Genomic DNA, 23,043 nt, shown 5'->3' with positions numbered 1-23,043 from the left:
TCCTGCTTTACACATAAGAAAACGGAGGAAAAGGAAGTGAAGTATTGGCCCGCCCAAGGTCACAGCAGTTAGTGGTACTACCAGGCCCCAGGCAGTCTGACCCCTGGCAGAGGCCATGCGCTTAGCCACGTCACCTGGTGGCTGCTACCAAGGAAGTGTAGAGGATAGCAAGACCAGGTTTCTAGCTCTGGTGACAGGGTGTGTCAGAGATGTCTCTGTTTGTTAACAGAGACAACAAACATAGGAATTGGATTATGATTGGCCCATGGGATCTCCAGGAGGAACTTTCTGGTGGGCAGTTTAATATAAGACTCAGATGGATCAGGAAGCAATCTGTATCAGTAAGAGCAATGTGAGAAATAACAGCAGATTTTGGTAGAAACTATAAGGCATGGAGTTGGTTTATGGAGCTTTATAGAGTGAAAAGATGAATGATTCCGAGGTGGAATCCTGAGAATAGCTGCACCTAAGAGGGCCCATGTAGAAGCTGGAATGTCCTGCAGGGGAGAAGGAGAGCTGGGAGCCGGGAGGCCAAGGAGTGGGGCACAGGTAGTACTGACTCCCCTGGTGGAGTGATTAGTAGTGCATCACTTTTAGTAACGTCCTCATTTTACATGTGATTCCCTCATACTCACTCAAGGTCACACATTTAGGTGGTTGAGCCAGGATTCAAATCATGGCTGTGAATCCAACCTGAATTATCCCAGAGCATGGCTTTTAACCACTATGATGTACGATCTCGCTGTGTGTGGTGAGATCCCTGGGATGGAATGGGATGGGTCAAGCATACTGTTAGAGGGCTGGCCTTGAACGGGAGGAGGACCAGCTCATTTGCTTGGAGGAAAGATAGTAAGGGAGAGTGTATACTGTGGATAGTTGGCAGGAGAGGAGGATTACTTCTGTTGAGCCCAGTCTCGGTGAAGGTGGCGGGGTCATACATGGACATTCATGATTAAATTAGATGTTTGATGTGCGAAGAAATGCATTTTGAACAGTGGAATCTGTAATCCTGCTGGTGGCTGTCAGGTGACGGTGGTATCTGTCTGAGGCTGTCTCCTGCTGGTGTCCGGCCTTATGAGTGAAAGTATCCCTCTTCTCCAGGCTCCGCTCAGCTGTCCTCCTTTCTTTTAATTGAATTTAAGAGTTCGTTTCAAACATTCTTAACTCTGTCTAATTTTTGTGTTGGTCTGATTTTAAACCACTTGTAGGCAGGGACTACATCCTTTAAATTACTTATGTCTCTCTCTGATTGCTTAGAATTGGGCACATGGTAGGGATTTGGTCAACTCAGCACTGATGATTATGTCGTTTTGTTAGCAGTTAAAAATTTACTTGAGAAAGCATGGACTTCTTTTGTTTAGAGTGAATTTTCATTATAAACACAAGGGGGTGCTCTTTAACCATCAGTGCCCAGTTTAAAAAAAAAAGTTCAATGTCTATTTTAAAGCCTCAGAAGGAAAGAATATAGGGAGTGTGCGTTGGGCAGATTCCTATAGGAACAGTAGTACTACAATTAGATGGTAGGTATTTTAGTTGTTCTTTAAAATGGAAAAGTTCATTTGTTTTTCCCCCCAAATTCAAGTATTTAAAAAAAAAATTATTATTCCTAGGTATCTCCAGAAGACCCCGGAGCCCAATTCCTGATCCGTACTGGGTCTGTTGGCCGAAACAGGGCCGAAGCCTCTTTGGAGCGCGCACAGAATCTCAACCCCATGGTGGATGTGAAAGTGGACGCTGAGAATATAGAAAAGAAACCTGAGTCGTTTTTCACGCAATTTGATGCTGTAAGTTTCATAGAGAATGTAAAATCTGCTTCAGGAATTCAGCAAATTAAAGCACTAGTTGTATGTATACTAGGTACACTGGAGCATCAGAATCTCAAATCTGAGCTTTTTCCCCAAGTAAGTTTTTAAGCTGTTTCATTCTTTAGTTTTAATATATTGCCCTAGTAGGTTGAAGTCTTATATTGCCTTAGTGTATATGCCTTATTAGTGTATTGCCTTAGTATGCTGAGTGTGTTGGTAGGCAGATCCAGTCTGTTGAATCTGCACTAACTGCTTGTGAGTTGCTGCCTTTTGGTTTCTTCTTTGGGCATATTTTTCCCAAGACCAGGTTTTATCATTGGTGTTTTGTCTTCCTTCCAGAATTTTTGCACATAGCTTCTATACATTTTATTGCAAATGTTTTCTTCTGAAAACTTAACAAGTTGGTGAATATCTGTAGCAGAGTCTTTTTTTTGTTGTTAGAAATACCAAACTACAGCTTGTGTTTTGTCTTTAAAAAGAGCACACCTGATCTTGGTCTGTCTCTGTCTCTTTCTCGCACACAGCCACTTTGACCATGTTGCCATGGTTAACTAGACAAAATCACTGTAGTCTTAAGCCAAACGAGGCATATCCAGCCTCATTTGATTTCACTGCCAAATCTTTGCAGAGGTGAAAGGATAAGTTAAATTCTGTTTCAATGTCTGTGACCTTTCAGACATGGCTTCCTGTACCCTGGAAAAGCTTAACAAATGTTGGATAACCGTGCAATAGTCACAGATGATCTACTTGTTTTTTAAATGAAGGGCCCATTACGTGAGAGGTTAGAATTTGGGTTTGGTAGTTTTGTTTTTCACACTGTTGTATTTCATATGTGCATCTGTTCAAATGTGGGTTTGGGATGATGGATCATCTGTGCATCTTGTCCCTTAAAAAATTTTTTTTATTCTATTTTGTAAGTCCAGGTATTGGAACATTTTCCATTTGGACATAAGTCATCTCTTCATTTCTTTATCCGTAGTAACCACATTTGGTTTACTCTAGGTGTCCTTTGAACTTCTAGCAACTAAAAGCTTTGTTAGAACTGAAGCATGGGGCTGTTGCTTGTATAACACATGTGCACAGGGCAGGCGTGACTTCCTCATATTTGAGCCATGTTTGACTGGTCTTCATAGGTTTTCACGCTCAGTTTTGACTGCAGGGCTCCATTCGGTCAGTTGATTGCATGTTCAGCTGCACCTGTCTTATCTTTTAGATTTGACTTTTCCTCAGGTGACTGCATCCTTTGAATGGCAGCAGAGACACACGTTGCTCTGTGAGCGTTATTTCAATATTCAGGCTGCCAGACAACAGCAAGAGGTTTATCAAATGAAAATCCTTTTGTAATTTCTTCTCCAACTTTCTATGTTCAGAAGAAAACATGTGCAATTTAGAAGTTGTCTTCTTGGCCCTGATCACAAAGCTTCTCCCGAAAGGTCGTGTTCTGTGCAGTAAAACTTAGCCATTTCTAATACCTAAACTTACTGGAACACAACTTAGAGGCCTCAGAGCAACATTGATAATTCCACTGAGTGAATCACCGTCTCATTGTCTAAGTCTGAATGGGAGGTCACTTGGGCTGTAACCTTTTCTTTTGTCCTTAAATTCAGATAAAGTTTCACATCGAAAACTGTGGAAAAATAATCTCAACAGGACTTGTTTATTTTCTTTATCTTAACATATCAGTCAAAAGAAGGGGGGGAAAATGCCCTTGTATTTAAACATGACCTTTGGGTAAATTTAAAAAACTGGTTTTGTTTCTTGCTGTAGCTTATTCAGATATTAATAGGTTTAATGATTTAGAAATAACTTCCTCTAAGTTATATTACTGTCTTTTCCTTTTCCTGAAAACTGTGAAATGTGGTTTATATATGTTCATGGTTTAGGGGAAATAAATTCATCGAGTGCCTTTTACTTAATAGCTAAACACGTTTCATTTTGGTTGCAGAAGGTGAAGTGACCGTCTCATGATTTACATTTTCTACACACTGAAACCTGCAACTTTTCTTTTGTCTTCTAACCATAGCATCCAAAGAACCTGTTGTACCAGTTTGAAACTGGCTTTAGCCATGCCCAGAGAGACTGTTCATTAAGGTGTATTTAGACATCAGGGCGGTGATTCACAGTCTGCACAACTCACACCCAGCCACTTTCATTCTTTCTGCAGGTATGTCTGACTTGCTGCTCCAGGGATATCATAGTTAAAGTTGACCAGATCTGTCACAAAAATAGCATCAAGTTCTTCACGGGAGATGTTTTTGGCTACCACGGATACACGTTTGCCAATCTCGGAGAGCACGAATTTGTAGAGTAAGTCTGGGGAGAGGAGGAGAGAACGTAAAGCCTTTTCAAAATGCACTTCTGTTTACTGGTAGGAAATGAACCATTTAAGGAAAGTATTTAACTATAATACTTAGAACTTTGGGAAACCAATTCATTAACAGCTTACTGAATATATAGATTGTGTGCTCAGAATTATAGGAGATGTGCCCCCTGCCTTCCACATTGATGGTCTCCTCTAGAGCATGAGGAAAGCAGTTCTAAGGCGATCAAAACACACCATGTGGGTATCTGATCAGTTTGGACTTCAGGTGGTGAAGCCACACTTTCTATTCAGGGAGAACCTGCTCGGATTGTAAACATTTGTTCCCCAGCTGTGGCTTGCGTGTGTTCAGGTTGAGAGATGGTAAAATGAGTACTAGTTAGATGGGCAACTCTGTAGGCACACTCAGCCAGTCTACGTTGGAAAAGCTCCAAGGTCTAGAGACTGCTCTGGCAGAACAAACAGACCTCCTCTCATTTTGAACATTGAGGTTACAGACCATGGTGATTCTCACATAATGAGACCTGCAGTTTTGAACTTGTAACTTCTAGATGAAAGATGGCAGATGATACCAGTGCTGTAAAACTACAAGAGTTGGTTTTGGGGTTGTAACTTTTGACCACCACCCTTGCTGATGAGAGGTAAAGAGAGACCCTGTGTGGTAGGTGAAGCCTCCTACCAAGAGTCAAAGAACTGCTTTCTTTTGTTCAGCTTCTTAGGCAAGTCACTGAACTTTGTCCAGTCTGCAAGTTTCTTGCCTATAAAGTCGAGATGGGGGAAGGACAAACATGTTCAAAATCTCTTTTTTTTTTTTTTTTTTTTTTCTTTTCACTGTGAAATTAGCTACCCTATCAAGCTAAAATCAGATCTGATCTGGATTATTGAAATAGACTTCCACCAGGGCTCCCACCTTGTTACAACCTATTATCACCAAGTGACAAACCTTATCCTTTCAAAACTCAAGTCAAATTATGCTAACTGTTGTGAAGAAAACCTATGTATGTCTTTCAAACACATGTCAGAGTCACTACAGTGGCCAATATTATTCTGTTTAATTTTTGCGGTACGTGGGCCTCTCCCGTTGCGGAGCACAGGCTCTGGACGCGCAGGCTCAGCGGCCATGGCTCACAGGCCCAGCCGCTCCGCAGCATGTGGGATCCTCCTGGACCGGGGCACGAACCTGCGTCCCCTGCATCGGCAGGCGGACTCTCAACCACTGCGCCACCAGGGAAGCCCTCTTGAATCTCTTGTTTTATGGCTTTAAGAAAATCTAGTTCTTTGGGCACCTTATAAATGGATAAAGAAGTCACAGTAGAGAAAAGAAGCCCAGATTATTTTAATGTGAGCTCCCCATGGCAGAGAGGAGGAATTGAGTTCAGCTCTTTATTTCATGATTCAGGTGGAACATTTACAAAGTTTATTGAGAGTATACTATGTGCTAGGCAGTGTGCTAAGCAATTTATTTCTCTTCTAATAATTCTTCAGGGATTATTATTCCCACATAGCAGGTAAGTGAGGCATCAGGTAATCAGTGGCCGGGCTGGGATTTGAGCCAGATCTGTATGAGCTTTTGCTCTTAACTACCATCCTATTCAGTGAGCCACTGATGCTCTTTTTGTTCTCATGGCATGATTCATAGGGTAGAACTTGATTCCCTCCCCTTGTCACCCTCTAGGGAGAAAACCAAAGTTGCCAAAGTTAGTCAAGGAGTAGAAGATGGACCTGATACCAAGAGAGCCAAACTTGATTCATCTGAGACAACCATGGTCAAAAAGGTATGTGGAGGAGAGGGGTGGTGTCAAGGGTCAGAAGCCCTGGGGCCTTGTAGGCTATGGGCCATAACCATTGCCAGCAAGGGAAGCAAGCATGTAGTCCTGAAGGGGGGAGTCTGGACAGACTAGGCCAGTGCTTGTCCCATTTAAAGGGGCAGCTGTGGGGGAGGGGGAGAAAAAAAAAATAAAAAATAAAATAAAAATAAAGGGGCAGCTGTGTTTGGTGCCAGCCGGCTCTTGGTGTGAGGGAATGTGGACCTAGTGATGTCAGATGTGATTTTTCAAGAGAATGAGAAAGATTTTTTTTTAATATGCTCTGTCCCAAACTTTTTAATACTGGCAACCTTTTTGCATGCTGTTTCCATCCACCCTGTAGAGACTAAAGAGAACACGCCTGTAAGACTTACCTGCTCTGTGGGCCACAGATTTGCACCTCTGGTGTATGGAGCAGCATCAGAAAGACTGTTTCTGAGCACAGGCCCTTACTCTTTTTTTTTTTTAAACTTAGGTCATTTTTATTATTGCTACATCTATTTTTTTAATTATTTATTTGGCTAAGTCAGGTCTTAGTTGTGGCATGCGGGATCTTTTGTTGCGGCGCATGGACTTCTCTCTACTTGTGGCACGTGGGCTCTAGAGCTCAGGCTCAGTAGTTGAGGTGCGCGGGCTTAGTTGCCCCGCGGCATGTGGGATCTTAGTTTCCCCACCAGGGATGGAACCGTGTCCCCTGCATTGGAAGGCGGATTCTTAACCCCTGGACCACCAGGGAAGCCCCCACTCTTATACAAATGGTTTTTTTTTTTTTCCAGATTGATAGACAATTTAGTAAGGTCCTAAGTGGGCAGGGAGACAGTTTAAACTTGAATTGCTTATTTAAAATAAAGTTTTTGGGTTTTTCCCACCAAATAACCTTTTAAGAAGAAAGGTCTCAATGTTGACCAGTGTTATCAGATGTGTATATATATATATATATATATATATATATATATATTTTTTTTTAATGTAGCTTACGTTAGGAGCTTAGTCTCTACTAGGATTGGTGCTGTAATTCATGTTATAGAAAGAGGAGTGGGAAGGGAATCAGTAGACAGATGATGGTTTTGTAGCTAGTGTTGGAATTTGAGAAGGGAATTCATGCGATGGGGAAAAAAACAAGATGAAGTGGCCAGACTTGGTTTTGTTGAACCGAGAGGAAAGACATGGCCAAGCCCTTATTTACTCTTTGCTTTGTAGATCTAAATGTTGAGAAAGAAAAACAGCTGGTCAGGGCATCGAGTTAAAACTGCTCTAAAGGGGGGATTCTGAGAGTGCAGAAACCACAAAAGAGACTGCAGAAAACCACAAAAGTGGAACTCTTTTGAGTTTCCAGCAAGGCTGCGCTGGAGATTTTCCTTTCCTTGCTCTTTATGTTTGTATTGGAATAGTTTGATGCTGCGAGTGTAATACAGAGGAATTATTAAGCCCTAATTTTAGTGTCTATTCACAGGACCATAATTATCCAGAGTGAACATTGGTGTTTTGGCCAAAACTTGGGTCTTTTTCTTTCTTCCTTTCTTTCTTTCTTTTTGAGGCCCAGTCAAGCTTTATCTGAATAGCTCCGTGAGTTTGGTGGGGGGAGATAAATTGTTAACTAAGGGAGGAGCACAAAAGCAGCTTTGTGGGTGCTGTCAATTTATAAATCACACCCTCTTACAAGTGTGACACTTGGCCTTGGTGTGAAGGGTTTTATGGCTTAAGGGCCTTCTCTGATTGAGGCAGGTCTTTCACATTCAAATGGAGAGAGCCCTAGCTTTGTTTGCCCTTCACAGCTGGAAGTTTCCTGGGAGTCAATTCTGATGGTGCCCACTGGGGCAGATCTGGAAACCTCTTTTGGGAGCCACTTTAGCTAGCTATGAGGAGAATGTGGGCAGCCCTGGCAGGCACTCGGCGGCCTTCGCGTACCATTCCTAGGGCTCTTCAGTCACACGGCTCTTTGTGTGGCCTCTTCCTACATGGGGCCCAATTTGAAGGTATCAAAATATTCCCCAGCTGACATTGTTAGTCAGCTGTTTCACTGGGACAATTCAGGCTCGGATTCCAACCCTGAGCCCTTAAGGTTCCAAGGCATTCAGTGCATTCCTGATGACAATCCCTGGGATTCCAAACCTTGTCTTTGTGCAGCCTCACCGAGAGCGCTGTGGAAGGACCGGGCTGAGCAGGGTCTGGGCCTTGGCTTTGCCACCTTGCAATAACACGCCGACTCCATTTTGGCAGTGACTACTCCACGATTTCGAAGTTTTCCTCCAATTCAAAAATCCCTTGATTTAGATTCTGCCCTTTCAACTAGCTGGGTTTTGCTCAGCGTGCAGGATGGGGGTGGGGAAGCAACCACTTCCCGTTTCCTGTGAAAGGCTTCTGGTTAGGGTTCCCTTCCCCTCCCCCTTTCCCTTAGGCTCAACCCAGTGTTGTAAAGCCACTTTTGCTTCAAGGTACACATTGTGCTCCTAAATTAGAAACGTTAAAAAACAAAGAGGAAAAACAGAGCTTGTGGTTTTCACACCGTCTAGGAAGACACTGGCTGGGCCTTTCTAGCACCTGTGCCATCATGATAAATACGGCAGTGGGAAAATGCCCAGCCCAGAGATAGGCATGCAGTAGTCGATTGTTTGCTTCCTTTGGTGCCCAGGAGAAGTGATGAGACAGATTTCGTCAGAAACAGTTGTTGGGCATAGACCTGATGTGGGCTCTAGTATGCAGTAGATAAAGGAGATTGCAGTGGTTTTGTGATGAGGAAGTGTCCGGAAAGGCTTCCCGGAGGAAGAATTGTTAGAGTTGGCATGTGAAGGACAGTCTGCCAAGCACCAAAGCCAGAAGCAGCATCCAGTCACAGGAAATAGGGTCAAGAAAAGGCACAGCTGTCGAGACAGGGTGACTATGGCTTCCCTCACTCCAAGCAGCGAGCCCTTTCTGTATGTGCGAGTTGCAAAATGCCTACTGCGGACAAGGCACTGTACTGGGTGCAGGGAAGCAAATTAGCCCTCTTGTCTCCATTTACAGCTGACACTAAAGCCAAGAGAAGTTAAGGAACCCCGCCCAAGATCACACAGCAGTGTAAGGAGGAAGGAATAGGTGGGGAGAGCATAGGCAGTGGCGAAGGGCACAGGCACACCTAACCACCCACAAGGTGAATCCTCTTGGAGTTTCTAGGATAACTTGAAGTTTTGTGAGGATGGTGGGATGAAATATGTGAAAATTGGGATCACTCCAGAAAACTTTAAAAAGCCACCAGCGTGCTCCCGTGCAGCTGCTCATACTTCTTTATTAGGGGGCTGCCCGATAGGAGTAGATAGATGCCTGGTGGTGGGTACTCTCCATAATAGCTCTTTAAAGATTAAACATAAAGTAGGATTTGCTTCTGACATGCTAAGAAACTACAGATTTAATGTTACCACTGCTTCTAGATGTAGTGGGTCACTAATTTGGGCACTGTAATCCTTTTTTCATGAATTAGTTGTGAAATTCCACAGTTGAGGAATGATTCATTATTTTGATTTCCCCCTTTGTGAGCAATTTGTTGACAATTCTCTCATCCTCCTCTCACCCCCATCCTTAAAGCAGCATTCCTGATGACTGACTAGTGTAGTTCCTCCTCTTTTCTGTGGCACGTTGCTTTGTAATGCTGGTTACACCTCAGATTACTTGTCAGGGTCTCCCTCATTAGAGTTGAAGCTCCATACGGGCTGGGCAGTTCTGTTCGCTGCTCTGTTCCTAGTGTGGTACCCCGCACACTTGTGTTCAGGAGGTTTTTTTAAAAATAAATTTATCTATTTATTTTTGGCTGCCTTGGGTCTTTGCCGCGCATGGGTTTCCTCTTGTTGCAGCGAGCGGGGGCTACTCTTTGTTGCGGTGCGCGGGCTTCTCATTGCAGTGGCTTCTCTTGTTGCGGTGCATGGGTGCTGGGCACGTGGGCTTCAGTAGTTGTGGCACACAGGCTCAGTTGTGGCTCGCGGGCTCAGTAGCTGTGGCTCGCGGGCTCTAGAGTGCAGGCTCAGTAGCTGTGGCGCACGGGCTTAGTTGCTCCACGGCATGTGGGATCTTCCCGGACCAGGGCTCAAACTTGTGTCCCCTGCATTGGCAGGGGGGGTCTTTTTTTTTTTTTTTTGCGGTACGCGGGCCTCTCACTGTTGTGGCCTCTCCCGTTGCGGAGCACAAGCTCTGGACGTGCAGGCTCAGTGGCCATGGCTCACGGGCCTAGCCGCTGCACAGCATGTGGGATCTTCCCGGACCGGGGCACGAACCTGTGTCCCCTGCCTCGGCAGGCAGACTCTGAACCACTGCGCCACCAGGGAAGCCCGGCAGGTGGATTCTTAACCACTGCGCCACCAGGGAAGTCCCCAGGAAATGTTTGTTCAGTGTAGTTGTGCCTGTTCCAGCATCATAATGTGACCCAGCTCTGGAGGAGATTATTGTCATTGTAAAAAGCTTTTATTCAGTTAACTTTCTTTGTGATCAAATAAATGGATTAATGTTGTAGTACATTAGTTCTCATAGTTTAGGTTATTTGAGCTGAGCTGAGAGAACAGACTTTTAAAGAAGAGAAGGTTCTTGGCTAGGAATATGTAGAAGTAAGTCATTGGGTTGCCTAGACCAGAACCTGCAGGCCAGAGAGGTTCAAAACTAAATTGTTAGAGAGTCACTTGGTTCGGGGGAGGGGAGCAGGCAGGGAGGCGCAGGGTGCAAATTGCAGAGAATTTGGTGGACTGCTGATAGTAGGTTTTGCAGGTAGGACAGTTGTGGAGTGTGGGGTGGGTGCTGGTGGTGCCTTGTCTCACCCGAGAGAAGTTTCTTGGCTCTATGGATGAGGAAGAGGAGTCCCTCCCATCATCACAGCACAGTCTAGTCTTGTGTGTGTGTGTGTGTGTGTGTGTGCGCGTGCGCGTCCACGTGCGCGAGAGTGAGAGAGAGATATTCAATATACAAAAATCACACGACATCAGTGCAAGTTATGGAACATAACGGTAAAACAAATACTATCCAACTTAAAAACCAAAACGTTCCCAGTACTGTTGTACCAATCTTGGTGTTCTTTGTCTTCTCAGGGCTGCTGGTACATTTGTGTGGATTTACTAAGGTATCCAGGAGGGGTGGATATAGCCCTGCTTGCCATGGTGTTTTGTCATGTGTTTGTAAATCTAAACAGTGGAATAAAGCTTATTAGGTAGTGTTGTAGGTATAAATTAAAAATGAAATTAAGAATGGTAGAGCTAATCACCATGTACCCACCACCCAGTTTAAAGCATAAAACATTACTGATGTGATCGAGGCCCCCTGGTTATCGCTCGCCAGCATGAGTACCCACTGTCCTCAGTTGTGGTTCTTATTCTGGGCATTTATTCTTACTGCACGTGTTTGTTTTTCCAAGTAATATAGAATTGTTTGGTATGCTTTTTAACTTCTTAAAAATTGGTTTTGCATTTTATGTATGCTGCCATGTGCTTTTTAAGAGCAGCTTTATGTTTGTGAGGCCATCTGTTTGTGTGGTTCTGGGGCTTTGCTGTCCATTATGGTAGCCACCGGCCGCATGTGGCTATTTAAATTAAAATTAATGAAATTTAAATTAAATTAAAAATTCAGTTCTTCAGTCTCACCAGCCACATTTCACATGCTCAGTAACCACAGGCGGCTGGTGGCAGCCATATTGCAAAGCACCAACATGCAGAATGTTCTTGTCATCATTGCAAGTTCTCTTGGGCAGCAAGCACTGCAGTTTTTTTTGTTTGTTTGTTTGTTTTGTTTTTGTTTTGACCATAGAGTATTTGTTGTGTGAAAACATTACTATTTATTTATTCTCCTATTAATGGGCATTTAGGTATATAAGGTTTTGCTCTTACAAATTCTGCTGCAGTCATTGTGTGTGTGTGTGTGTGTGTGTGTGTGTGTGTGTGTGTGTAGATAATCTCCTTGGGTAAGTGTGTGATTTCTCTAGGATATAGGAGATTTAGGATGTGCACATCTTCAACTTTACCAGACCCCGAAAAATAGCTCTCAAGTAGTTTCCTCAATTTACATTCCAAACCCAGCAGCATATAACAGTAACATTTGGTAACTTCAGGCTCTTTTGCCACTCTGCAGAGTGTGAAAACTGTCTCGGGTTGTGGTTGTCAGCTGTTAATATGCTTTTGAAAACTAGTCTCCCATGAGTAGGTGTGGAAATTAGACCTAGAAATCTGTAGTTTGAAAGTTGTTTCAATTCTGATTTACATTCAGCTTTACATCCAGATCTGTATCACTTGTTATAGATGTTCAGCCTGATCTAAGAAGTAAAGTAGGTTCACAAGTCCCAAATGTGGAAAATACAGAACAAGTTGAGAACATGTGAACCCTGTTACCCAGTGATGTCAGTATTCTTTTTATGCATGTACGTAATAAATTAGAGCACTAATTAATATATATTAGTACATGCAAGACACGTATAATGATCCAACGTAATATATGACGTACATACGTATTGTCTTTTCCTTTTTTCACTCCATATATTTTCATAAGCACTCCTCAAATCTTTATGTCTACTTTGGAGAGCATGATTCTATTCTATTCTGTTTGTTTTTTTATTGACATATAGTTGGCGTACAACTGGAGAACATGATTTTAAATGGCTGTATGTGTCGGTCATCCCCTTTTTGCCTTGCCATGATCTATTGAGCCAGTTTCCTATTGCATAGAGGTTATTGCAGTCTCCCACTATTCTAAATGGCCCAGCACAACCCCTTAATTTGATAGCTGATAGACTGTGTGGAGAATTCATCTTTGTATTTATTGTTGGGCTTTTCGGCAAATGAAAAGCAGGTAGGTCCTGTCAGCTCAGGGGTATTTATTGAAAATGTAGTCCATTCAATGCTGTGCCTTTCACTGTGGTCCCTGCCTCAGGAAGCTGCTACCCATCTGAGGAGAGGGGATCAGTTAACGGTGTGAGAGGGCTTATTATTAGTCTTAACTAGACTCTCAGATTGAAATCCTCAAGGCCCAGAATCATCAGGGGAGAAAATGGACAGTGGAGGGGAGTGGGTTAGGCATTTAAGGCAGAGGGATCCATGAGCCAAGGGCATGGAGGAGCGGGAGGGATGAGTGAGGTGTGAAAGTTACCTTCATTCAGGAGGGTGGTAGATGCTACTACCTGGCAGGCACTGCCAGCTGTTTCATCTGAAAGGCTCTTCATTCCTTGAAAGCCCTGTCGAGCAGGCTTTTTCTCTTTATAAACTCAACACCAGTGAGGTCAGTAAGGCAAGCACCACCTTTTGCATCTGTGCTACTACAGATTAGGCAGCTTGGTTAAGTTTTGTTTTATTTTTAATAGTTATGAGCCATGATAGTAGACTTTAGGTACCTTGAACCAGAAAAGGGGGCGTTAATTGAAGGCAGGCTGGAGTAGCACAAGAAGCATGGAGTAGCTCCTGTGATCTGAGAAGGAGAAAGACCAGGGCAGCTGGGGAGCCTTGGAGGCAGCAGGGATTTGGCCTTTCTCTTTAGAGCTCTGACATTAATGTGTCTCCATTTCCAACTTTCATACTCTCGATTCCCAGGAGAAACAATCTGATGGGTCTGGCTTGGGTCATGTGTCCACCCCTGGCTTTGTCACCTGTGGCCGGAGGGCTGGTACACATTAAAGACAAGGCCACAGGGTGTCTCCTCCTCAGATACCAGGAAACTTCCCTAAAAGTTGTCAGCCACTGACAGGCCCAAGAGAGGTTAATTCATTTGCCTAAGGTCACAAGTTCGTGGCAGAACTGAGTCTAATTCTGCCCTTAGAGTTGAGGAGGGAAAAGGGCCTCTATCCTTGGCCCTGGTGCTATAGAAGGTCCCACTCTGGCCTTCCTCCACCCATTCCCCTCACAGGGTAAGGATCCCATGGGATGAAGGAGATGCATCTGTCTGGATCTTGTAGCCTTCCTCCAGTTCTAGACCACATTCTGGATACCTGGACCCCTGGAATCTCCTGCCCAGATAACCCTAGGCTTCTTCCCTGATCTGCCTCTGGAGTACAGACCTTGCCACAATGTCTGCATGCCTAGGCCTGAGGGGTGGATGTTTTGGGGGGGAAGGATGGGCAAAGCCTTTTGCAAAGTTAAGTGCAAAGCCCCTTGCATTTTGGGTCAGAGCCAGAGTGAGGAAAGGGTGCGGGTACGACCTTCCCAGGGTATCTCGTTCTGGCACAGTACTCCCAAGGAGTGTGAGAATTCCAAATTTGAACCTGGTCTTCCAGGTGGTTATGAAGAAGGTTTATTTGTCAACGCAGGAGAATATAATATACTTAATAACTTATTAGTGTGACTTATAACTAAATATGTAGACATGGGTTTTCATTTGTACTCGTACCCTCAGGCCCTGAAAGTGTTAGCAGTGGGCCTGCCTGGGACTAAGACTGTAAAAACAACTTTATTCCCTTCATTTGTCATATAATGGCCTAACGAATCAGTGGATTCTTAGCATTGGTCTTTGCCAGACAAACTACAAGAATTCTGAATTAAGGTCTTGGTAGTTTCTGAAACCTGGTTAAGACTTTTCTTATTGTGATGGCATTTCCAGACCATACTGCTGATGGCTTGATCTGCATTGTAAGACTTGTTAAGAAGGGTCTGGCAAGTCTGTATCAGGCACTAAATGTCACTCCGCTAACTACGTGACTTATCTGTTAAGGTCAAACAGACCCATTGACCAAAAGGTTTGAGGGCAGTACAAACATCTTGTATGCTAGCTTTTACAGTGGATCCAGACCCCAAAGGAGTGATTATGGGGAGGCAGAAAGCCACCTTGAAAACCACGACTGTTTTATCTTTACCAGCAATTTGAACTTTCATCTTTCAAATCTGTTACGGTCTTCAGCAAGCTGCCTGGTAGCTGATAGATCTTGGTTCACTTAGCCTGCTAAATTGTACCTTTGTTGTCTTTTTCCTCTTTTATTTTTAAAATATCTGATATGTGTGTGTGTGTATGTGTGTGTGTGTATGTGTAGAGAAGACAGGAAGAAAGGTGCACAGCTCTGTAAGTTTGAAATTATTTATACACTTACACACATATACCATCTTAAACTTGGTAAAAGTAGCTAGTACTGACAAAAATTTGAGAGTAAGGTGCTACCACCTTATTCCCAAATATTTCAGTCTGTATTTTCTCAAACAAGGCATTCTCCTTAATCAGAAACCAACCATCAAAATCAGGAAATACACATGGGTACGTCGCTGCCATCTAATCCTCAGACCCCATTCAAGTTTTACTAGTTTGTTCCAATCATGTCCTTAACAGCAAAAGGATCCAGTTCAGAATCATGTGTGCATCTAGATTTTCATGACACCTGAAGTTTGCAAGCCAGTTATTTTGTAAAATGTCCCTTAGTTTAGGTTCATCTGATGTTCCCTCGTGATTAGACTCTAGCTACACATCTTCGGCAAAAATATCACGACATGGATGCTTCTCATTGCATCCTGTGGTCTGGTGCATGGTTATCACATGCCCCTTTACTGGTAATGTTAACTTTGATCATTTGAGTAAGATTGTTTGCCAGACTGCTCCTTTGAAAACAGTTTTTTTCCCTGTGTGACTAATAGGTATTCTGTAGGGGGGTATTTTGAAAATATGTAAATATCCCATTCCTATCAAACTTTATTAATTAGTTAATTTTAGGTCTGTGGACTAATGGATTATAGTTTAAGTATTATAATCTATTTTTATCCTCAAATTGTTTTAGTATATTTATCCTCAAATTTGACCAGCGGAAGCTTCTTTAAGCTGGCTCCTATTACCTCTCTACATGGCCCATCATTCTTTGAGGACTTTCCTTGTTTCAGGCTCTTCTTTTGTTCCTGCTGCCCCAGTTTTGAAATCAGTCATATCTCCAAGGAGAAATGTTTCTCTTAGTGATGATTAGAAACCAAAATCTAGGTGTTAGATGTACTCATTGCTATCAGAGTATCATTGCTTTTAGACCTTCTCAGTGGACACAGCAGGTAAATATTTGTATGTGTACACATACACACACTTGCATCTACATTTATTTCTTTATCTGCCTATATATATAGAAAACGAGTTCATGCCAATAACTCTCACCACAGGCTTCATTCTACTTTTCTTCTTTTCCATATTTCTAATTCTCTTCTTCTCTGACAGTGAGAAACCTGGCTCCCCAGATTCTCAATGTAATTTCTTGTTGCATCAAGTCTTTGGATGTAATCAGTCTCCTGTTGCTGCCCTTTGGGGATGCCCTTCTTACCCTGCCCTGCTCTGTCCCCTCCAGGCCACCCAGCCCCTCCACACACACAGTTTCCCTGCCCTTCCTCAGTCTCAGCAAATGGCTTTGGACTTGTTTAGGAAAGGGAAAGGAAAACCATTTTCTCATTCATATTTAGTTGTTTATATTTAAAAATATAACTGTCTCATGGCATTTTTTTGAGAAAATTTGATTTAGCTTAATAGGTTTCAACCATATTTCCTCCTACTACAGAGCTTTTGCAAATGCCATTTCCATTTCCACAGCCTGGAGGTTTCATTCCATCCCCTTTGCTTGTTTTTCTTCTCTGTTATTTATGGATATTGTTGTTTGTTTCTGTTTACTAATACAAAGAAAATTTATTGAATATCTTTAGATACACATTCTTGGTCACTTATGAAGGTATTTCCGTGGCGTAAATCACCAGAGTTCAAGAAAGAGCCAGAATGGGACTAGGTCTTTAGCTTTGCTCTGTCTTTCTTCAGTGCAGGGAGTACATATCATTGATTTCTGTGTCCCCAGTGCCCAGAGGAACACACAGTAAGTGCTCAATAAACATTTATTGGATTTGAATGGGCCTCAGCTTCTTTTAATGAACAGTAAACCTTACAGAATATTTCTCCTAGAAATGGTGAAGAGTTACTGCCTTGTGATTTAAAGCCAACATATTTTATCCCTAAGCAGTTTTGTCTTTTTTCAACAGAAGGTGGTCTTCTGCTCCATCAAAGAAGCGCTGGAAGTGGACTGGAGCAGTGATAAAGCAAAGGCAGCTCTCAAGCGCACAACTCCAGATTACTTTCTCCTTCAAGGTGAGGACTGGAAGCAGAGCTTCCCAGTGAGCGATTTATCCTTTGATTTCTGCAAATGTGGCTGCAGAGGCCAGAAGGTTTCTTGAGGTTTGCCGCGAGTGGAGTTCCCCCTTAGCTGGTTCTCAGTGGCCTCTTAGAACAACAGAGTGAATGGAGAGGAGGCCTATCACTGAGCTCTGGTTTCTTAACGATTTTTGCTTTTTTTATTATTTGTTGAAGTGAACTGCCCTCTAAAGTTGAGCCTGAGATAACAGTGCCATAAATCGAGCTCTCTTCATCACTGCTTTCCCTCTTCAGAGTTCTTCCTGGGCCTTAAAACCAGTCTTCCTCTCCTGAAGTCTTTTTCCCCACTCTCACCATCATTGCTGGTGTTCAGGGAGCATTAGCTAGGTATTGTTGGCGTCTTAGTGTTCTTGTGCCTGGCACTTTTATTTTTCCATATTATTTTTATAATAATAATCATAAACATTGAGTGCTTCCTAGCAAGAGCCATTGGGGGTTGATGCTATTACTATCTCCACTTCACAGACAAGGAAACTGAGCACAGAGAGATTAAGGTTACTCGTGTTCTCACAGTAAGCCAAGCAAGTGTATAAATAACATCGGTTTGTTAATTAGTGTAAAAGCAATCCATATTTGTTATAGAAAATACCAGAAAAAAAGCAAAAAAAGTCACCTTGACATTTTTGTACTTTTGGGGATGTGCTCCCCAGCTTCCCCCCGCCCATGTCGGCACATAGAAAGCCCTCAGTTAAACAGCCATTAATTTGGAAAGGTTTGGGGTATAGCCTGAGTGTTTCTAACTGCTGCTTATAAAAGGAGTCAACCAGTATTTGAGTTTACCATAACCCTGGGATTCTCTCAACCAGGGGCAGTCTTGTCCTCCAGGGACCACTGGCAGTGTCTGGAGACATTTTTGGTTGTTATGACTGGGGGTGGGATGGGGAGAGGGCAGGGATGTTGTTTAATATCTTACGGCACACGGCACAAGACAGCCCCCCCATGACAAGAGTTATCTGGCTGCCAGTGTCGATAGTGCTGAGGTTGAGAAACCCCGATCTCACCCTTCGCAGTTTCCAGAGTATTTTCTTGTCCATCTCATCATCACAGCTCCCTTATGAGATGGACAAGGTGGGAATTATCCACAGTTTGGTTTCTTGGGATGAAGAGACAGAGTCCCAGAGAGGCTCGTGTTTTGCCTGAGGACGCAGAATGCAGATGGCAAAATTTTGAGCAGCCCAGGTCTTTGAAGTCTAATTAATTAAATACTGTGAGAGGTACCAGGTAATGAAAGCATCCGGGCTCCATTCTCAGTCCTCTGTGGGTATTAGCTCGTTGGATCCTCACCACATTCACATGAAGCAGCTGCTGTACCCCCACTTATAGGCATTTTGAAAGGTACAGATTGATGAAGACACAGGTATGTGGCCACCCCTGCCCTCAGGAGCCCATCATTGAGATGGGGAGGCAAAACTAATGGCCTGGAGACAGTGTGGGGGAAAATGTTTATTGAATCCAGGTAGATTCTGCTGACCATCACTATCAGAAGTTGCAAGGGGCTGGGGAGTAGACAGGTCGTGAGGCAGAAGCAGGAGCTTTAATATTGTGACCCAGATGGCAGGCAGTGGTACACAGTTCAGAACTAGTGCTCTGGAATCAAAACACACCTGCCTTTCAGTCCTGGCGCTGTCATTTTCTTAGGTGAGTGATGTTGAGCCACAGACTTAAATTCCCTGAGGCTCCCTCAGATTCCCCTCTGACCATGGGGGTGTTAATAGTGCTTGCCTCAGAGGGCTTTTGTGAGGCTTGCATGACACACACGCAAGGGGCTTAGCACACAGCAAGTCCTAGAGACAATATAGTTATGTGCTTGGAGGTGGGAGGTACTTCGCAACTGTGTAGTAGAATTTTAGGATTGACTCAATTTACCCTTTTCTAAAAAAATTTATTTAAAAAAAATATTTTGGCTGCATTGGGTCTTCGTTGCTGCACGTGGGCTTTCTCTAGTTGCGGTGAACGGGGGCTGCTCTTCATTACAGCGCACGGGCTTCTCATTGCAGTGGCTTCTCTTGTTGCGGAGCATGGGCTCTAGGCACGCGGGCTTCAGTAGTTGTGGCACACGGGCTCAGCAGTTGTGGCTCGCGAGTTCTAGAGCGCAGGCTCGGTAGTTGTGGCACGTGGGCTTGGTTGCTCCGTGGCATGTGGGATCTTCTCAGAGGAGGGCTTAAACCCGCGTTCCCTGCATTGGCAGGCGGATTCCTAACCACTGCGACACCAGGTAAGTCCCTCAATTTACCCTTAATTCCATACTTGAGTATTATCATAGCAGCAATCCTATTGGATTTTAGTTTTTTGCCTGTGACACTTTGTTGGATAATATACTCAATATGTTTACTTCTCTTTTCTTTTTTATTTTTTTAAATATTTTTAATTTTTAATTAAAATTTTTTAACGTTTTTATTGGAGTATAATTGCTTTACACTGGTTTACTTCTCTTTCTAAGTGGTACTAATTATCTTTTTAGTTTCAAGTTCCAGGGCTTAGGATTTGGTGATTGAAACTATGTTCATAAAGCAAGTATACTCCAATAAAAATTAATATAAAAAACTGTGTTCATAATTAATAGTCATATTAATTATGACTATTTCTTTATTATGGTAAAAACCACATACCATAAAGTTTACCATCTTAACCATTTTTATGTGTATAGTTTCGTAATAGAGAATTTTATTTTATTTTTCTGCAGACTTTTAAAATATATATATAAATTTATTTATTTTTGGCTGCGTTGGGTCTTCATTGCTACGTGCGGGCTTTCTCTAGTTGTGGCGAGTTGGGGCTACTCTTCGTTGTGGTGTGCGGGCTTCTTATTGCGATGGCTTCTCGTTGCAGAGTGCAGGCTCTAGGTGCGCAGGCTCAGTAGTTGTGGCGCATGGGCTTAGTTGCTCCGCGGCATGTGGGATCTTCCCGGACCAGGGATCGAACCCTTGTCCCTTGAGTTGACAGGTGAATTCTTTATTTCTTTTTTTTTTGTTGCGGTACGCGGGCCTCTCACTGTTGTGGCCTCTCCCGTTGTGGAGCACAGGCTCCGGACGCGCAGGCTCAGCGGCCATGGCTCACGGGCCCAGCCACTCCGCAGCATGTGGGATCTTCCCAGACCGGGGCACGAACTTGCGTCCCCTGCATCGGCAGGCGGACTCTCAACCATTGCGCCACCAGGGAAGCCCGACAGGTGAATTCTTAACCAGTGCACCACCAGGGAAGTGTCCCTGTAATAGAGAATTTTAAAAGGAGGCAGCCCCACATATACCGTCTAGACCAAGGCTGGCATCTGTGCGCTTCCCACTCTGCCCTCCATCCCTCACCTGTGGCAGACGTGGCTAATAAGGCCTTATCATTGGCCAGCCACTTTTCTCATAGCCTTGGGATCCTTTAAACAGCACTGCCTGCAGTTCCCTCTCTGATTTGGCATACAAATACAAATTAAGCTAACTCTCTCCTTATAAGAATGAGGCCTAGAAGGGAAGTGACTCCCCATGGCCTAGGTCTAAAACCCAAGTCTCCTGATTCTTCCAGGATCTAGTTCTTCTTACACCATCCCCAGTGTTCTTCCTGAGTTTTTTGGATATCCAACATAGGCTTTCCTGGGCTTTTCTCTTTGTAGCCGATGACAGTGTCCTAACTTTCCTTGCGTGGCGTCATATGCATATTCCTGATGATATTTTTTTTGCCCTCTTGGGTCGTTTTGAGCTCTGTGTGTCTTTCCAGAGGTGCTGCAACTGGAAGTATAAGGAGTGTTCCAAATGCAATGAGCATGCGGGCCTGCTTTGCTGTCTGGGAGTTTTGCTCTTGGTGTATATTTGATTAACTCCTTTGACTAGGGACTGGACTAAGCTTCTGGAAGTAGAGGGAAATGGCTCCGTGATCTCTTGCCCTCTTGGGTCGTTTTGAGCTCTGTGTGTCTTTCCAGAGGTGCTGCAACTGGAAGTATAAGGAGTGTTCCAAATGCAATGAGCATGCGGGCCTGCTTTGCTGTCTGGGAGTTTTGCTCTTGGTGTATATTTGATTAACTCCTTTGACTAGGGACTGGACTAAGCTTCTGGAAGTAGAGGGAAATGGCTCTCGTGATCTCTTCCCCTGGGTCCTGCCGGCAGCTTAGACTTCTGCCAGAATTCAGTTTGTAAGTATTAAGCTGACTTTCTGAGTATATCACCTTATTCTTTCTTTTTTAAAAATTTTTTAATTTAATTTATTTTTTTATACAGCATGTTCTTATTAGTCCTTACTTTTACACACATCACTGTATACATGTCAATCCCAATCACCCAAATCATCACACCACCATCGCCACACCCCCGCAGCTTTCCCTCCTTGGTGTCCATACGTTTGTTCTCTACATCTGTTTGTCAACTTCTGCCCTGCAAACCGGTTCATCTGTATCATTTTTCTAGGTTCCACATACATGCGTTAATATATGATATTTGTTTTTCTCTTTCTGACTTACTTCACTCTGTATGACAGTCTCTAGATCCATCCACATCTCAACAAATAACCCAGTTTTGTTCCTTTTTATGGCTGAGTAATAGTCCATTGTATATATGTACCACAACTTCTTTATCCATTCGTCTGTCAGTGGGCATTTAGGTTACTTCCATGACCTGGCTATTGTAAATAGTGCTGCAGTGAACATTGGGGTGCATGTGTCTTTTTGAATTATGGTTTTCTCTGGGTATATGCCCAGTAGTGGGATTGCTGGATCATATGGTAATTCTATTTTTTGTTTTTTAAGGAACCTCCATACTGTTCTCCATAGTGACGGTATCAATTTACATTCCCACCAACAGTGCAAGAGGGTTCCCTTTTCTCCACACCCTCTCCAGCATTTGTTGCTTGTAGATTTTCTGATGATGCCCATTCTAACTGGTGTGAGGCGATACCTCATTGTAGTTTTGATTTGCATTTCTCTAATAACTAGTGATATTGAGCAGCTTTTCATGTGCTTCTTGGCCATCTGTATATCTTCTTTGGAGAAATTTCTATTTAGGTCTTCTGCCCATTTTTGGATTGGGTGGTTTGTTTCTTTAATATTGAGCTGCATGAGCTGTTTATATATTTTAGAGATTAATCCTTTGTCCGTTGATTTGTTTGCAAATATTTTCTCCCATTCTGAGGGTTGTCTTTTCGTCTCGATTATGGTTTCCTTTGCTGTGCAAAAACTTTTAAATTTCATGAGGTCCCATATGTTTTTTTTTTGTTTTTATTTCCATTAGTCTAGGAGGTGGATCAAAAAAGATCTTGCTGTGATTTATGTCAAAGAGTGTTCTTCCTATGTTTTCCTCTTAAGAGTTTTATAGTGTCCGGTCTTACATTTAGGTCTCTAATCCATTCTGAGATTATTTTTGTGTATGGTATCACCTTATTCTTATATTCAGAAATACTCCTTTTGGGGCTTCCCTGGTGGCAGTCGTTGAGAGTCCACCTGCCGTTGCAGGGGACATGGGTTTGTGCCCCAATCCGGGAAGATCCCACATGCTGTGGAGCGGCTGGGCCCATGAGCCATGGCCGCTGAGCCTGCGCGTCCAGACCCTGTGCTCCGCAACGGGAGAGGCCACAGCAGTGAGAGGCCCGTGTACCGCAAAAAAAAAAAAAAAAAAAAAAAAAAACTTCTTTTGATTTGATGTGGGGTCATTCATATAACTAGCTGTGAGATTCTCTTGTAATTTGACTTCATTGGTTATCTAGGAGAGCATAGTAGCTTCCAACGCGTGAAGTTGCCTTTTGCCAAATATACTTGCCGTCAACTGTCTTTGCGACTTGGGTCAGGTAAATTAGTTTGCTGCTAGGCTTTTGTTTCCTCACCTCTAAGGTGATAGGACTAAGTTAGATGCCTGTTTCTAAAATCTCTTCTCATTCTAGGTAGTCAGTGACTCTAATAAAATAAAAGTTCCTCCTTGTGTCTTGTGTTTCTGTATTTTTAATTTTTGTACTTTTGACAACTTGCCAGAAAATTTACTCATTTTAAGTGTATTTCTTTTTAAAATTTCTAGAAATTATTTCGTGAATTTGAACAAAATGTCATCCAGTTTGTCCTAAGGTC

At 43.2% G+C, this 23,043-nt stretch overlaps 1 protein-coding gene across 2 annotated transcripts in view; it reads left to right on the top strand.

The window, feature by feature from the left end:
- Positions 1-23,043, top strand: part of SAE1 (SUMO1 activating enzyme subunit 1) — a 70,445-nt gene that overhangs the window by 15,066 nt on the left and 32,336 nt on the right. For both annotated transcript variants that reach the window (XM_007458480.1, XM_007458481.1), the window contains exons 3-6: positions 1,611-1,784; positions 3,970-4,112; positions 5,801-5,900; positions 16,841-16,946. In XM_007458480.1, the coding sequence (XP_007458542.1) occupies positions 1,611-1,784; positions 3,970-4,112; positions 5,801-5,900; positions 16,841-16,946 (523 nt within the window). The remainder of the gene's footprint in view (positions 1-1,610; positions 1,785-3,969; positions 4,113-5,800; positions 5,901-16,840; positions 16,947-23,043) is intronic.

The sequence above is a fragment of the Lipotes vexillifer genome, unplaced genomic scaffold, assembly GCF_000442215.2.
Source record: "Lipotes vexillifer unplaced genomic scaffold, Lipotes_vexillifer_v1.1 scaffold371, whole genome shotgun sequence".
NCBI lineage: Eukaryota > Metazoa > Chordata > Mammalia > Artiodactyla > Lipotidae > Lipotes > Lipotes vexillifer.
The sequence above is the reverse complement of the archived record's forward strand: the minus strand, read 5'-3'. Positions and strand labels throughout refer to the sequence as shown.